Here is a 17,010-nt window from a genome sequence, read left to right on the forward strand (position 1 = left end):
TGCACCATGTATGTGACATGTCATTTATGTTGCTGAATAAGGGGGGAAAGTCTAGTTGCAGATCAGAAGTAAACAGTTCATTTCCACCTTCTGGCCCCTGTCACTGCTTAAGTCTTCTGGACAATGACTTAGAGCTATCTATATTTTAATCTGTGTTTCATGCTTTCTGTAGAGGGGGTGGGGGGTGGTGAGTGTGTGGGTTAATCACACCCATCATAAAATAAATAAAATGTTTTAGCCTAAAACAATGGACGACTGACAGGCACCCAGTTTTTAACAGCTATACCAGCTTCATCCAGCTTGTATTGTTTACCAGTGTAGTGTAGGCATGTTTATTGTTGTTGAAATACAGTTAACATTCATGTTTGATTAAATGAATATGTTTTGGGTTGGAGAGATCTTCACAGGTGTTTCGTTAATGGCAGTGAAGTAATAACAGAGGTCCATACGAAAAGATGAAATGCCTGAGAGAGAGAGAGAGAGAGAGAGAGAATGAGAGATGAATATCACCACCCGTGGTCTCCAGGGACATGGGAGACCCACTCGCTCATTTCAAATTAAATCAAGCTTTATTAATTCCACAAGGGGGACTTTTACAGGCTGACAGGCTGGTAATAGGGGGCATTCAGTCATCCCTGGCAATAATGTCGTGTTTGGGCTGATTCTGTCCGAACTGCTAAATACATCATGATGAGGACTAGACATACCAAGCTGCTACGGTTTCTTTGTAGTGGAGACTAGTTCATAGGCTACACATGGTGATGCATTTACTCAGCAAGCCTATTTAGTCAGGGTGAACATGTATGTGCATGTATGGATCTGAGTGAGTGAGAGAAGAAGCGTGTCTTCTGTTGAATTACTCTCTTTGTCTTTTGTCTTTTTGTGTCTATGTATATGAGCACACTTGTGTATACATGTGCCTGAGTGAATGTGTTTTTTAAGGAAGGCTACCCGTTGCCGTGCCTGGCTGAGTTTGATCTGATGACAGATGCAAAGTGTGTCTATAGACTGCTCCTAATTAAGTCTACAGTGTCAGTCTCTTTCTCTGAGGCTTTGTGCGTGTGTGTGTGTGTGTGTGTGTGTGTGTGTGTATGTGTGTGTATGTGTATATTCATGTCATAGAATACCACTGACAAAGAACAAGTAGACCATGACCATAACTACCAGTGACCACAGATCCAAGCAGCATGGTTGAATGGTTAGAGGCTACAATATACAGTACATTTAAAGGGCAAGGCGAGAGATATTCTATAGTCTCCTTGTTGTCAACAAAGCCCATGAAATTGGTTTGTGTCAGACTCAAGCTTCACAGCCTTGACAAATCTCCTGATTCTATATGTACAAAGCTTTGTAGGATCCCCCATATCACTGGCTCCAAAGTGTTTTCCACACAAAAGGCGCTGCTACAGGCCATATGGTCCCATTTTGATGCTAAAATAACATATATATAACATATAGATACATACAGAGTTACCTGCTGGGCACCATACAAAACATTACTCAAACAGGAGTAAAAAGGGTATTTTTATTTGCACTAGTGGTTTTATGACCAGAGGAATTGTCTCAAAATAAACTACAGTGCCTATAATAAACATATCACCCTGTGCAGTGGTGTGGGTCATTAATGTTTTTAATAGTATTTGGACAACAGCACAGCTATATGGCACAGATAAATAAGATATATCAGGCTTTGTCTATGCAGGAAAGACTTGTTAGTAAGATCTTGAGTCTTTGACAAAATCTTGCCAGACTTATCATTTTAAGAAGTCATTTGCTGCTGCATTATCATTACACTGAATATTAGCTCTTTCTTTATTGTTTTGTAACACTTATTATAAAACAGATGTGTGTTCCACAGATTGTGATTTTCATTTCTCCAGATGGTGAAAGACCATTTTCTACCCATTTTTTTTCCTCCCTCCTGCAAGTCAGCAAGGGCACTGAATTGATTTATTAATTTCATTAGCAGTGCAGATCCTTACTGTGTTTTTTTTTTTTTTATTAACAATGTATTCATTTTTATTTCTGCTTAGACCAGCATTCTTCAACTCTCTCTGTGAGGATGGCCAATCAGGCGAAGCATCCGTTTAGGTCATTAGCTAATTAAAGCTGCATTAACAGAGGCATTGCCTCAGGAGGGGAGAACAGTGTCCACCCTCAACCATCATCCAGCTGCTTTCATAGCAGTACTTAGATTGTTGGTTGGTGTCAATCATGACATTTTAATTGACATTTTATAGGTTCTTTTGGCTGAGCTGAGTGTACAGTAGATACATAGCTTGATAAATATGAGGTGGATTAATATGAATGTTCCAGAGGCATCTAGTAGAACAGTTTTAGCTTAGTCAGTCTTTGGTTTATGCTGAGCATGTTTGTTGCGAAGACTATTTCATTTATATATTGGAAAATCACAAAATCATAAAAAGGGTTTTACAAGTAATATCTTTACCTTGTGCATCATTCTGTATTAACAAATGCATCAAAGCTAATGCTATTTAAAATCTTACCAAAGCCAGCAGGGTAAATAAAAACCTGAATTCAGATGCCTGTGCACATTTAAGAGTTGGTGGTGGTTCTTTCTGCCTTCATTGTTCATGTAAAAGCATCTTGGGGACTTGAAGATTAATGTCCCTGCCACAAAATAGTTCCCCCACATCCCCCACTCTGTCCCCATTCTCTTGTACTCCACACACTCCATGTGCATGGATGAATGTATTTGAGTTTTCACATGGGAGACAGAGGGAGAGACAAAAGGAGGGAATAATACATGTATAGGAAGTGCTGGCTGTCAGCAAAAAGAGCAGAACATGTCTGGCTGAGTGTGATGTATAATCGACTCAGGGTGGAGGATGATCCTGTCTGCTTTGTTACGTCAGTGACACAGTCTCCATCTACTCTCTAATTCCAGGGCTCCTTCCCAGGGAACCTCCAGCTGGTTCTGGTTCTGAGGCCCACCACCCTCCTGCAGCGCGCACTGTCCGACATCCTCTTCAAATTCAACAGGGATGAGTTCAAGATGAAGGTGCCGGTGCGTGCAGTCACTCTCTCACTTGTGGAAACATTGTGTGTATATTACACAATGTTTAATATGGATATTTAATCTTATATATTATAAGATTAAAAGACAAAAACATTTTGAAGAAATAAGATTTCTTGGGAATTATCATTGTACAAAAAATTACAATTAACAAACAATATTTATAATCAAATGAGGTGTAGGTAATGGTATGTTTCTGTCTCAGGTAATCATGCTGAGCTCTATAACTGAGCTGCACTCGTACATCGACCGCTCACAGCTGACCCAGGAACTCGGGGGAACGCAGGAGTACTGCCATGAGAAGTGGATCTCTCACCGCACTGTATGTACACTGTACAGTATACACCACTTTACACTTAACAGTTAGCATGGGCAAAATACACACAGTCACTACAAGGTGCTTTGTAGATAAAATAAAGGAATGTATACAGTGAAATGAGACACATACAAATAAGAATAAAATAAACAGGAGACAGAGAGGATTATAAGTCTCTACTGAAACATAATATTCAGTCGATGAAAAATACATCTCACTACATCAGCATCATGCTGGACCACCTGACTCTAAAAAATGAAGGCGCAGCAAATGTAGCATTTTCTTGATTCTCATCACAAACATGCACATAGATAATCTCTGTTGTGTGTTGTATGCGTCAGGCTATCGAAGGTTTTGCTCTGATGGTCAAGAAAACGGCACAGACCCTGCAGTCATTTGGGACTGAGCTGGCTGAAACTGAGCTCCCAAATGAAATCCAGGCCACAACCGTCCTGCTCAGCACACACACCAACAAGAAGGACAAAATGAAGGTAACACCAATAATACACGCATACACATTTTTGCTTTATTTCTATATACAGTACACTAGTTTTCTATTTGGATTATACATGCGATTGCATCTGTCTCCATGTGTCTGTAGGAGGATCTCCTGGTGGCTCTGGGTCAGGGTAGCAGGCTGTTGGAGAGCATCAATGAGCCTGTAGTGCGAGACCCAGACCACAACATGAACCAGGATGAACTGGAGAATCTAGCTACAGTGCAAAGGTTAGAACCAGGAGAGCTGATAGAAGAAACCAGACAGAATTTAATTTCATCATTTAATATGAGAAGCTCAGGTTCTGAATAAAAAGCATGCTTTTATTGTCATTAATAAGCTTAAGATATCTGTGAATCATTGAAATAGAAAGAAAATAGTCATAGTCAAAATTATAACTTATCATTTTAATTGTTAATCATTTGAACTATTTATAAAGCAGAAGTACCAAACATTAACAACTTCTAGAAACAATTCTAAAATTGTTTTTGTTTTGTTTGTTTTTTTACTGTTGATGAGGAAAAGGTGTTCATGTTTGAAGACATTATTTTCAACTTTTTTCCAGCATTTTTTTAAAAATATGAAGACAAACTAATTAATACATAATTAATCTCACTAGATTTTTGAAGACATTGCTGTGACTTGATAATAAGTTTAAGTAATTTGGACTAAACAGATAGTGCCACTGTTGTTATACAGACATCAGTCATTTTGAGCAACATTAAAGGCATTGATTCCCTTGTCAACAGACATTAGCTCTGCATAGCATGCACTCACACAAACACTCGTCAGGATCCCTACTGCATTTTGTTTTCTATTGTCCCAAGATTTTTTCTCCTATTCAACTGCCTGCTTTTTACAGTCCCTCTCCATCTCTGTCTCTTACTGTTCTTATCTGACTCTCTGCTCCTCTTTCAGACTGCTGTCTCAGCTGGATGAGACAGAGAGGGCTTTCGATGAGTTCTGGGTGAGGCATCAGACCAAACTGGAGCAGTGTCTCCAACTGCGCCACTTTGAGCATCAACTACAGAGAGGTGAGCTGGAGCCTGTTAGCTAAGAGGTGAAATCCTCCATACTAGACTTTAGTGAACATGATCCCCCTTTTGTAAACCTGGAAACTGACTGTGGTGTTTCTGCTGCAGGTGAGGGCTCTGCTGGATCAGGTGTCTGAGAAACTTTCAACCTTCTCTGAGGTTGGGATCAGCCCAGCCCACGCTGACCATATCTTCTCTGAACTCACCACTTATGAGGAGAGAGTCTGTGTAAGTAATACCCAACCCCTAACAATCAAAGCTTTGTCCAATCATGCCATGAATAGCTGAATAATATCCTCATAATGTGGGTTTGTTAAATTGTCAATTCTGTTTGTGTCTGTCTAACAAATCATATTCACATTACAATGCTAACAGTCTGGTAGAATATTTGTCATCAGGAGCTTGGAAAAGTAATAGAAATTTAGCTTATAATATCACTTTCCATTAATGTGTTTGGAAAGATGCTTTGCAATACATGGGAGACAATAAACTACAATAAGCCAGTCACTAATACAAATTTATTGTCATTACTCTTTATCAAATTCATGATACTGTAGGTACACAGGGCTGATGTACTGTAGTTTCATTAACAACTAGAGAGCTGAGTGCAGTTTTTTTGTCACCCTAATCTGGATCCAGATTTGAACCAAAAGACGCATATCAGGCATACTGATTGGCTGATGGTGGCCTTGTCTTTTGGAGAGGAGCTAACAGGAGAGTGATCTTTTTGGGAATAGCATTGTACAAGGAAAACATGTTCATAACCACAAAGTTATGAGCAGTTTGGATTGCTATATAGCGCAAGCTTTAAGTAAAATGCCATAAGATATAGTGGTTTTTATGTTCATGTTTCCCTAAAGGTTGTTATAATAACACAGTGGATTCAAATGTTGTGGGAGTTAATATCCACAAATAGTCACAAAAATATAGGAAAAATATGTGAAACATGTAATATGTGAAGAGCAAGTTTCAGATTTCAGACTCATCAAAATGTGAGCAGATGTGATTAAAATTATATGAAGTTTGTTGGGAGATTAGTGAAAGAAACTGCTAAAATACCATCCTTGGCAGAGGAAATAACTATCACACCACACTGCTCCACAGGAGGTGCTGGATCGAACCTTGGCCTTGTCTCGTGAGGGCGATGAACTTATACAGAATTCGCACTATGCTGAAGACTCCATTCAGCCCAAATGCAGTGAGCTCAGAACAATCAGTGAGAATGTGAGCAGCAGCCTGAGGGCCAAGAAGGACCATCTCCTCAAAGCCATGGAGCTGCATCAGCACTTGGAAAGGGTGAGAGGACAACACACACACAGTTACTCATAGTGCAGTTTCTTAGTCTGGTTTTCTTTCTTTTTTCTTCTTTTTCTCCTTATTTTTCCTCTCATACTGTAATCTTCAGGCTTCGAAGTGGGTTGATGAGGGCATATACCTGCTGGCATCTCAGCCAGTAGACAAGTGTCAATCGCACGAGGGGGCTGAGTTAGCCTTGCAGGAGCTGGAGCGTTATCTGGATAATGCAGGCCAGAGCCAGCTGACAGACCTCAGTGCCATCTGGACAGAATATGAGGCAGTGCTCAACCAGCAGTTCAAGGTAAGAAAGCCAAACAAAGAATACACGTGCTTCATTTTTAAACATCTCTGTGTCACCATCAAATAGATTGTAACAACTTGATGCAGTTATTGTAAACCACAAATTATTGTGGAACTGCTTTATTGATGCTAATACACTAAATGCATTTAAATGTTCCTTTAGATGACCTGCTGATTGAAAAATTATTTAAACAACCAGCAAATATGAATGTAGAGTCTCAACACTCATCTGATGACTTCCTGTCTGTCAGGACCAAGTGGAGAGGATTTTCCAGAAGCAGACATCCATGCAGGAGATGTTTGACAAGAGGAGGGTCAGTCTGAAGAAGCTAGCAGCCAAACAAACCAGACCGGTCCAGCCGGTAGCCCCCAGACCAGAGGCCTTCATCAAATCCCCTCTCAGCTCACCTGGTCAGTCTTTACTCAGTCACACATGGACCATTTATTTTACACTGTGCAGAGTAATTTTATGTGTTTTATTCTTTGCACGACCCTAATGCCTTTGACACTCTACATTCAGGACTCTCACTTATGGTTTTTAAGACACAAATAACACAGAAATTATGAGTGAAGGATAGGTATCTTGAAAATATAGGGATTTAGCAATTTCTTGGTATCCAAGAAATCCACTCACTCCCGTCCTGAATTTCTTGGAGTGTAAGCTTGAAAATCTTGCTATAGCATTTAGCTTCTGTAAAGCATTACTCAGCTTTCTTCAAGGCACCTTTTGCATTTTCAGATAATGTTTGATCTTCAACAAGACCTTAACCTAATAAGCAGTACTCTTTCCACACTTGTTTGTTGTTCTTTGTTGTTGTTTGTTCTGAATATAAATTTATCCTGCATTCTGAAATTCATCAAAATCTGCTGATGGCCCAACTGGCTAACACGGAAATGAAATCACTTTTAGTGTCTTTAAATAGTTCTCTATCAGCTGCCCTGGGAAAACAAAGGTTATACTTTATATTGCACATGACAGCATTGTACTGTAACATAAATACTCAATACTATTAAAATGCTATTATGTATAGTTTTTGCAGAATCTCAAGATGTTTACAGCATTATTTATCCATGTGTAAAAACACAGACACAGATCAATCACCACCACCATCAGCATTATAAGGAAATAAATTGTATGTTGTCTGGTACAGACTATATTATGAAAAGCTATACACACATACACATTATTCTGTTTTTTCATCCACAGTACACAGAGCACAGCTGGAGAAAAACTGCTCAGAGACGGACCCTGGGAACAACTGTGAGAAAGTGAGTGGAGAATTGTCACGGTTCTTTTTGTGTCTGCGCCCTGTCTGTCCAACTTGTTCTCGAAAGTTTGTATTGTCTGTCTCTTATTGTGGTGGTCCTGTGTTGTTGTTTTTTTTTTCCCAGGGAAAGGGCCAACTGCAGAATGGAGACAGCAGACATGCCTCTCTGTCAGAGGAGGAGGAGAACCTGGCAGTGCTCAGGAGGTGAGGGGGGATCTGCCGTCGCTCTTTTATCTGTAATCAAATTACACAGCAGATGGACTGTGTGAAAAACAGTTATCTCATTATCTATAGTACTGTGCATCTACCTTTTCTGAGCACACCAACCCCTTTATTTGATCCCTCTTTTTGCCTTTCTTCATACTCTCTGTTCTCCTTCTGTCTGCAGACACGTTATGAATGAGCTGCTGGAAACTGAGAGAGCCTACGTAGAGGAGCTGCTCTGTGTACTTCAGGTGTTTATTCGCTCAACAGAGGGATTCATAATCTGTCTTTTACCTGTTCCTGCAGTTTCATGTTTTGTATTCGCACATTACAGGGATATGCCTCTGAGATGGATAATCCAGCAATGTCTCACCTCATCCCTGCTCCTCTGCAGAACAAAAAGGAGGTTCTGTTTGGCAACATGCCTGAAATTTACCACTTCCACAAGAGGTGAAGAAGCGCCCTCTGGCTGTCATTGATGATGCCTGCACTGTGACTTGACATCTTGCAGGCCATCAAATATAATCAGCATTTTAATTATTTATCTTCTGTCTTATGCTTTCTTATCTTTTCTCGTTCATGATTCTGTCGTTTCCAGGACTTTTCTTACGGAGCTGGAGCAGTACACCGACTGCCCAGAGTTGGTTGGAAGGTGTTTTCTAGAGAGGGTCAGTGAATTATGAGATTTTCAGGCACAGAGACGTAAATCCAGCAGCAATGATGAGCTTTCTTAAATACAAATTGCTTGCACTTCTTTCCTCAGATGACAGACTTGCAGATCTATGAGAAGTACTGTCACAACAAGCCCCGCTCTGAAAGCCTCTGGAGGCAGTGCTCAGACTGCACCTTCTTCCAGGTGAACAGGCCCTTAGACATTCTGGTTTTAAATTAATGTTAATTTGTGCATTTTATTTAACATAATTTTTTTCTGTTTAATTGCATCAGGAGTGTCAGAAAAAGCTGGAGCACAAACTGGGTTTAGATTCCTATCTGCTGAAGCCTGTTCAGAGAATTACCAAATATCAGCTGCTACTGAAGGTAACAGATGCTGTCTGTTAAGTTAACCAGACTGTTAAACTGTGGGACTTCAGGTTTTTCAGTTATTACTATGAGCTGCTTGTTTATGTGTCGTTTATTACAGGAAATGCTGAAGTACAGTAAGGGCTGTGAGGGAGCCAATGACCTGCAGGAGGCACTGACCTCCATTTTAGGCATCCTCAAAGCTGTCAATGACTCCATGCACCTCATCGCCATTACAGGATATGAGGTAAGACATTAAACAGGAACCAGGCTTATCAATCACAGACAAAATGGAAGGCAGAGACACACCGAGCGTAAGCTTTGAATATGATATTGTGTAAAAGCCACGCTGGTCTGTAACGTGTGATGTCCTGAGACGGTCTCAACCACAAGTCATTGTATTACTTGTGGTTGTTGACATTAAGTGAGGGAAAAAAATTAAAGAACAACAAACAAGAAGAACACAGGAGCCGAGAGGAATACAGTAAAAACAGCAAAGCAAAATATAAACAGACTACACATTAAATAAAAACTAAGAATTCAATTAAGATAAAAATATATGAAAATAAGAATACAAAATCAAGTTTTCATCGTAGGAACTGTTCTGTAGCATGAAGGTGTACTTTATTCTCTGAGGATATATACATTCTGCATATATAGTAGTACAATCATATATTACAAGTGGTTAATACTAAAGACTGAATAAACAGAGCTGTGCTACAACAGCATGCTTGTGGCTGCAGTTTGCTGCTAGAGGCAAATGTTTAGATATCAGAATTTTAATCCTCTAAAATAAATAATAAAAACTACATAAAGCCCCATTTACCATCATATAATAACAAAATAGTGTGAGGGGATAAAAGAGTTAAAAATTTTGTGCTTTTTTTTTCTTTTGATTTTTGGACTGTTGGTCAGACAAAGCAAGACATTTGAAGATGTGAACTTGGCAACTGCCTCCAATTATGGAGACACATAATTCAGTGGAATGACATATTTGTCAGAATATAGACTCTCCACAGGCACATAACACAGACCACAAACTAGACTTAAAACTAGTATATTAAATGGAGCAGAGGTGGAGTCAAATAATAATCGATATTTAATTATGGCCTCTACACAGTATTTTAGAACATATGCAGTATGTGGTCAATCAGCTGTATCTCACAGCATCTTTCCCTTTCTCAGGGTAATCTGAGTGAGCTGGGAAAGCTGCTTATGCAAGGGTCATTCAGCGTATGGACCGAGCACAAGAAAGGTCACGCCAAGGTTAAGGATCTGGCCCGTTTCAAGCCCATGCAGAGACACCTCTTTCTCCATGAGAAGGCCCTGCTCTTCTGCAAGAGGAGGGAGGAGAATGGTGAAGGCTACGAGAAAGCTCCCTCATACAGCTTCAAGCAGTCTCTGAATGTGAGCACATCTGCAGTTGCAATATTGGGGATTTTGTTGCATTTGTTTCCTACGCTGCCACATTTTTACCTCGCTATTTTTTTTTTTTTTTTTTAACAGATGAGTGCTGTTGGTATTACTGAGAATGCAAAGGGAGACAACAAGAAGTTTGAAATCTGGTGCAACTCAAGAGAGGAGGTTTATATTGTTCAGGTACATTAACACTTAAAAATTACTAGCCTGGCAATCCTCTGCATTTTTCTTACTGTTAACAATTGATCCCACTAATAAGTATGCAGTATTCCATGAAGCCAAAATCTAATTCTTCTATTAATTGTTTTCCAAAGCTTATTAAAAACACATCTATGAGTCACACTGTTGCATGGGGTGACACATTCTCTCATTACAACAAAAACAATTACTGTAGTTTATTTTGAGTCAGTCCCTCATTGGTATCCTGGTGCCATAAATTCTCACTTGCACCTATTAATCTGAGGCTGAAAATTATCCCCAACAAATACACACATTTACTATTGTTTTAATAATGTTTACTAAAAACTACATTGCCCGGCCACAGCCTTTAATGGGATTTGTTGACAATAAAAAAAAAAAAGACAAAATATCAGTGTACTGCATTGGAACAATGGGTGCACATTTGGCTGTCTATCTCTAGGTAACAGTGGTAAGTTTTACACAGCTTACTCAGAGCCTTTTAATGTTTAACTGTTCTATTTCAGGCACCAACAACTGAAGTAAAAACCACTTGGGTAAATGAGATCAGGAAGGTTCTGACAACCCAGCTGGAAGCATGCAGAGGTACAGAAAGAAAATTAACCTCTCATTACAACACTTAAAAAAAATAATGTTCAAGTCCAATTTCAGGTCATGGTCACACTAATATCCACGTTTAACCAGAAACTGAAAAATGAATAATTTAGCTTCAAGGCCAAAATAAATAATTGTTTTTAAATTTCCAGTCTCCCTCTGTGTTTCAGAAGCCAGCCAGCAGAGGGCACCAGACCAGGTTTTCCAGTTCCCTCCTGTGTCCAGTGGAACAGTGAGTCTTAGGTAAGTCTGCATTCCCAACCTCATATATTCTCTCTATACACTTTAACAGTTAGATTTAAATAAAAATTATGGATGATCAATCTTTTGGCCAGTTCTTCCAGAAACTGCTGAAGCCTCTTACATTCCATTTTTGTTTCCCTGCAGTCCATTCAAGACCGGTCAGAAGAGCTTTAAAAAGGGAGAGGAGAAGAAAGCTGAGCCCTGCAGCCCTGATGTCAACTCCTCTTCTTCACCAAAGCCCACAGGGAAAGGTGAGTAGAAAGACCAAGAGAAGATCCAGTTAGACAGATGCAACCCTTCTGTAAACTTTTCTGCCAACAAATCTGCCTTTAGCATTAGTAGTGCATGTACTGTACAAATTACACTCCTTGCTTCCCCTCTTCTGATGATTAACCCTCGTCTTCCCTCTTTATTGATTTTCTCCCTTGGCACTTGCCTAACTTGCACTCTTCCTTCCTTCCCTCCTTGTGTCTGCCCTGTATTCTTGTTTTTCCTCTGGGTCAGATGAGGCTGTGACAAGCCCTACCTCAGACAGAGCTGCTGTGGCTAAAAAGCGCTTTACTTTACAAGGCTTCAGTAACCTCAAAGCTCAGAAAGGTAACTGCAGGCCATTGTCAATTTCATATCCAACATATCACACCATTTCCTGCTTTTGTAAAATTATAAAACAGATATCTATTCAGTGGAAGTCAAAGAATTGTGCTGCAGGTGGTAACCTTATATTTGCCATACGGACATAAGAGTGGTATTGATCATCAAGTAAGAGAGTAAGTGTATTTCTCTAAATGTAAAACTATTCCCCGAACAGTCCACAGAGGAGTAGTAGTAGTAAGTAGTAGTAATATATTTTAAAAAGATGTTTGGTCAGCAGGTCAAATACTGCATGCTTCCCTCCACAGAGCCTTCAACTACTGATGATAAAAGTTTTACATTACCCATGACAGACCTCCCGTCACCAGGTATCACGCTCTAGACCCTGGCTTTATTCAGTCCAGTGCTATGTAAAGTACTGTTGCTTTAATGTTACAAAATGTATACCCTTCAAAATGCATGATGCATTTTTCAGTTGGTCTCCTTAGAATTAGCTTTTCCTCAAACCCTGTAATCCAAGCTGTGTTTCTCTTTACTGTGCGTCTGTCTAGTTCTAGTCAGAGTTGAAAATTGCAGCTTCCCCTTTCACTTTTTCCTCCTCATCAAAATTTACCTTTTGCTCATCAATGTCTTGTTGTTGTTTCTTTCTTGCCCGAACAACGCCCTTGTCTTCTTTTTCCTGCTTCGTGGTAGGATCTCCCACAAGCCCTGATCACAAGACGAAACGCCAGAGCGACCCCACGCCATTCGGCTTCAAAGGTACAGTTAGTCTGTCCAGCAACAACTGAGTCTTCTCCCTGTCTGCTTAGTTTTTCATCCGTGATGCCTGAGCACAGCCGAGGTCTCAAGCACTGTTGAGTTTGATTGGCTGTAGCTGCTGCAGGGTGAGTGACTGGCTGTGTTTCCATTGCCTCCTGTCCCTCAGATGCAGGTCCTCCTCCCCTTCACCTGAGCAGGGCCAGGTGGTTCAGCACCTCTAGTCTCTTACAGGCAAAGTGGAGAGGTATATTGGCACGAGCTGGCTCACATTAGCTGTGTGTTGAGTCCACTGTTTCACTATTATAAACTCCTTATAGACCGGCTTTCTCTATTTTTGCTTTGCCCGTCTGACTTCACCACGATCTGGTTTAGGCAGAATCCTAGAAATGCACACTGATATGGAGAAATGGTTGCCTGCCACTTTATTTCTTTGGTTCATTCAGAGAGTTTGAAATATAGAGCTGCATGCCCCCCCCCCCCAGTTGTAGAGTTTTTCATAATAACTGGTTGTGTCACGTTGGGATTCCTGGGATTAGCTGTTCTATCTTCTCTGTTCAAAAGAGCTTTTTGTAGTTCTTCCTTTCACTCTTTCACACTCATAGATCTCTTACTGAAGGTCACTCACATGTCTGTCAGGAGGTGAAGTTAAATGTTGCGGTAAAGTAAACACCTGTGTTTCCCTCTACTCCTCAGGCTGGAACAAGGCTACCCTGTCACTGGATGCCTCAGAGGAGCATGACGGCTACTCCAGTGCTGAGGATCCTCTTAACTCTGACCCAGAGGACGACAACGGCAAGAAGCTGGTGAGTCAATGTATCTGAGTGACACTGTGTGATAAATATGACAGCCTGCCCACATACTAATCACACTGTGGACACAAAAACCTGATTACATTTGGGGCTGGTCCCCATGAACTAAACCATTCAATGTTTTGCTTTTTTTGTAAGGTAGAGTTTGGATTAGCCATGTAGTGGTTAAGGTTAAGATAAGTCTCCAGAGAATAAATATACAGTGCATTCAGAAAATATTCAGACTCCTTAGCTTTTTCCACATTTTGTAATGTTGCAGCCTTGTACAAAAAATAAAAAATAATAACTTAAAAAATATATTTTCCCTCCTCAATCTTTGCTCAATACACCATAATGATAAAGCGAAAACAGTGTTAGAATTGTGTGCAAATTTATTGAAAAGGAAAAGTTCAAATATCACATTGACATTAGTATTCAGATCCTTTGCTATGCTTGATTGGTGTCCACCTGTGGTAAATTCAGTTGATTAGACATGAGTTGGAGAGGCACATACCTGTCTATATAAGGTTTCTGACCCTCTGGAAAGTTCCTCCATTTCAACACAGGATCTCTGGGGCTCAGACAGAGTGATCACTGGGATTTTGGTCATCTCTCTTACCAAAGCCCCTCTTCCCCAGTTGCTAAGTTTGGGCCAGGCAGCCAGCCCGCTCTAGGAAGAGCCCTGGTTATTCCAAACTTTTTCCATGTTATGCTGCAGAAAGTTTTATAGTAGCCTTCCCCAGATCTGTGCCTCAACACAATCTCATCTTTAAGCTCTGTAAGCAGTTCCTTCAACCTCGTGACTTGGCCTGTGAAGCCTTGGCCTTGGCCTTGAACCTGAGCTAAATTTCAAGTGTCATAGTGAAGGATCTCAATACTTATGTCAATGTTAAATTTTTAATAAATTTGCAAACATTTGCAAAATTCTGTTTTGGCTTTGTCATTAAATGGTACTGATTGCAGACTGGTGATGGAAAATTGATTCTTTTATCATAAGGCTGCAACTTAACAAAATGTGAAAAAAGTGAATACCTTCTTAATGCACTGTAAATTGTCTCTTTATCTGCTTAATGCTCTACTTTGTTCTCGAGCAAGTCACTAAGTTTACCTGTATGCTGTTTACTGCTGGCAGGTAACATACAATTGATTTATCTGGACTTTTTTTTTTTGCAGAAAGCAACTGCCTGCTGTTCCCAGAAATGTCATTCAATCCATATAAAAGTACTGACTAGTGCAGCCTTGAAATTGACACACATTTTGACTTGAATTGTTTGTCCATTCATAGCACAGTATAATCGTATGTGCTACTGTAACTTTTGATCTGACAAAGCTCCCGATTTTCTAATCTCAGTGTGAATCTGCTTTTTATCTCAACAGTGTGTTGGAAAATATACAGTGATGGCCGACTATGAGAAGGGCAGCGCTCAAGAGCTCTCAGTGAAGAGTGGAGACATGGTGCAGCTGCTTAAGGAGAGAGATGATGGACAGTGGTGAGCACACAGCCTTACCTCTGTCTATCAGAAATAAAATCAATGACAGCATTGCTACTGTAACACTACTTTTGTGTGTGTGTGTGTGTGTGTGTGTGTGTGTGTGTGTGTGTGTGTGTGTGTGTGTATGTGTGTGTGTGTGGTGCAGGCTTGTACGTAACCTGAGCACCTCTAAGGAGGGCTGGATCGCTGCTGCTAATCTTATCACACTCATTGGAAAGTCCAAGTCTTGCCAGTCTCTCACCAGCTCAGGTATTTGAGCAAATGACCCCTCATAGTGTGTGAGACATTAACATATAACTGTTAAACAAGTGTTCTATATCTAAAATTTAATCTCCAATATGTGTGTGTTTCTAATAGAGGGTAGTGGCTCTGGAAACCTCAGCACATCATCCAGCTGCAGTGAGACCTACACAAGCTTCTCTGACATCAAACCCTGAACTCTTCAGCACTTTCTTCATCACCAAACTGCCCTCTTGAATGCTAGCATCATGTGGCTATCTGTGCTGTAATGCCAACATCAGTACCCATGAGTATTTTGTCAGGTTTCCACAGAGAGCTGTATTTTTTCATAATTTTTATCATGCACACACACCACATGTTAAAGCAAATGGCACGTTATAGATTTGACTGTGGTGCCATCGTACAGTGAAGATACAGACTAGATGAATACGTTCCATACAGTAACTTCACAGTTTAGTAAAGTGATCTTCCTCTAGTCACTCTTGTCTGTTTATTTTTTATGCAGCATCCATGTGATTATAATCTAATAGATGTATGAATGGGCCAGCAGGACTGATCTCAGTTAATGCATCTATTTGCGTTCCCATTAAAAATGGGGAAAGATTAGTGATCCAATGTGGATGACAGTTGTCTTTTTGTCCATCTGCACTAATTCACCCAGGAGTTTACATTTCCACTGTTACTGTAAATATGAAAGACCGGGACAGGTAAAGGCATACGGCTTGTTTAACTTGAATGAATGTTTTCTGAGTCTAATCACCTCCATGTCCCCACCTTTACATGTGTTTATTTATTTATAAGAAGCAAAAACGCCAATGTTTAATTTGCTCCCAATCTTTTCTTTACTCTCATTCTATCTGTCATTTGTCTCTCTGTTGTCAGCCTGAAACCTGTTCCACCACCAGCTGTCTGAACTTCTGTACGAGCTTTTGTCTTCATGGGTCTCTGATGGCCTCATCGTCTAACCCTCTGTGGGTTTTCATGTATGCTACACTTTAAAAATGTTTCTCAGTGTGAATAATAAGATATCACTGTATAGCGCTAACTTATTCCCTGTGGAGGGATCATGTCCTGAATGTAGATAATGTTCATTAATATGTGTCTGTCATGAAATGTTTGTTATCGGAGATGCTATATTGTACATTGAGTACAGTGATGTCACTACTGTGTGACTTGTCTAATTTTTTTGTATATAAATGACTTGTGATAATTCAACCACTGCCTCTATGTGTGTTGTAGGCTTGATATTACCTGACTGCACTGAAGGGTACTGTTATGTTTTATCCCTTTTGCTCGTTTGTAGCTAAACATTTATATGAGCAGATTTTGCACATATAGGAGGGGAATAATCCCGTGGACCAGAAATGAAAGTGAAATTGTTCAACTGGGTTGCCAGGTTTGTTCAAACCTACCATTTATACTTTTATCACTGCAATGAGAAAAACATTGTTATCATAAACTAGCACAAATTTTTTTCCTTTTTTGTTGTGTTTATGTTTTAAAAAAATGAAATGAGGCATGATATCATCACCCACTGCTGAACAACTGAAACTTTGAACCTTGAGTTTTGGAGCTCTAGCGGCCAAGTTTCTCAAATAAAACATTTTTAAATTTTAACAATACAACAAATATGTGTTGATTACAGCGCATTAAAAGAGGCAGAGAAGGTTACAAGCATAAAACCAGTTGTCCAATTTGGGGCTTGGGCATTTGT

General features: G+C 40.0%; 1 protein-coding gene across 1 annotated transcript in view; it reads left to right on the forward strand.

The window, feature by feature from the left end:
• Positions 1-16,511, forward strand: part of mcf2lb (mcf.2 cell line derived transforming sequence-like b) — a 40,130-nt gene extending 23,619 nt beyond the window's left edge. The window contains 31 exon segments of the mRNA XM_051072164.1: positions 2,909-3,028; positions 3,243-3,359; positions 3,695-3,844; positions 3,955-4,079; positions 4,768-4,870; positions 4,872-4,883; positions 4,992-5,111; positions 5,988-6,179; positions 6,289-6,480; positions 6,731-6,890; positions 7,687-7,748; positions 7,872-7,951; positions 8,136-8,202; positions 8,286-8,401; positions 8,550-8,619; positions 8,715-8,807; positions 8,897-8,989; positions 9,093-9,218; positions 10,157-10,378; positions 10,478-10,570; positions 11,095-11,173; positions 11,353-11,425; positions 11,570-11,676; positions 11,930-12,022; positions 12,325-12,384; positions 12,710-12,775; positions 12,942-13,019; positions 13,469-13,578; positions 14,941-15,053; positions 15,202-15,305; positions 15,414-16,511. Coding sequence (XP_050928121.1) covers positions 2,909-3,028; positions 3,243-3,359; positions 3,695-3,844; positions 3,955-4,079; positions 4,768-4,870; positions 4,872-4,883; positions 4,992-5,111; positions 5,988-6,179; positions 6,289-6,480; positions 6,731-6,890; positions 7,687-7,748; positions 7,872-7,951; positions 8,136-8,202; positions 8,286-8,401; positions 8,550-8,619; positions 8,715-8,807; positions 8,897-8,989; positions 9,093-9,218; positions 10,157-10,378; positions 10,478-10,570; positions 11,095-11,173; positions 11,353-11,425; positions 11,570-11,676; positions 11,930-12,022; positions 12,325-12,384; positions 12,710-12,775; positions 12,942-13,019; positions 13,469-13,578; positions 14,941-15,053; positions 15,202-15,305; positions 15,414-15,493 — 3,276 coding nt within the window. The 3' untranslated portion in view covers positions 15,494-16,511.
• The last annotated feature ends 499 nt before the right edge of the window (positions 16,512-17,010 follow it).

This window comes from Lates calcarifer, linkage group LG1, assembly GCF_001640805.2.
Source record: "Lates calcarifer isolate ASB-BC8 linkage group LG1, TLL_Latcal_v3, whole genome shotgun sequence".
NCBI classification, from domain to species: Eukaryota; Metazoa; Chordata; class Actinopteri; family Centropomidae; genus Lates; species Lates calcarifer.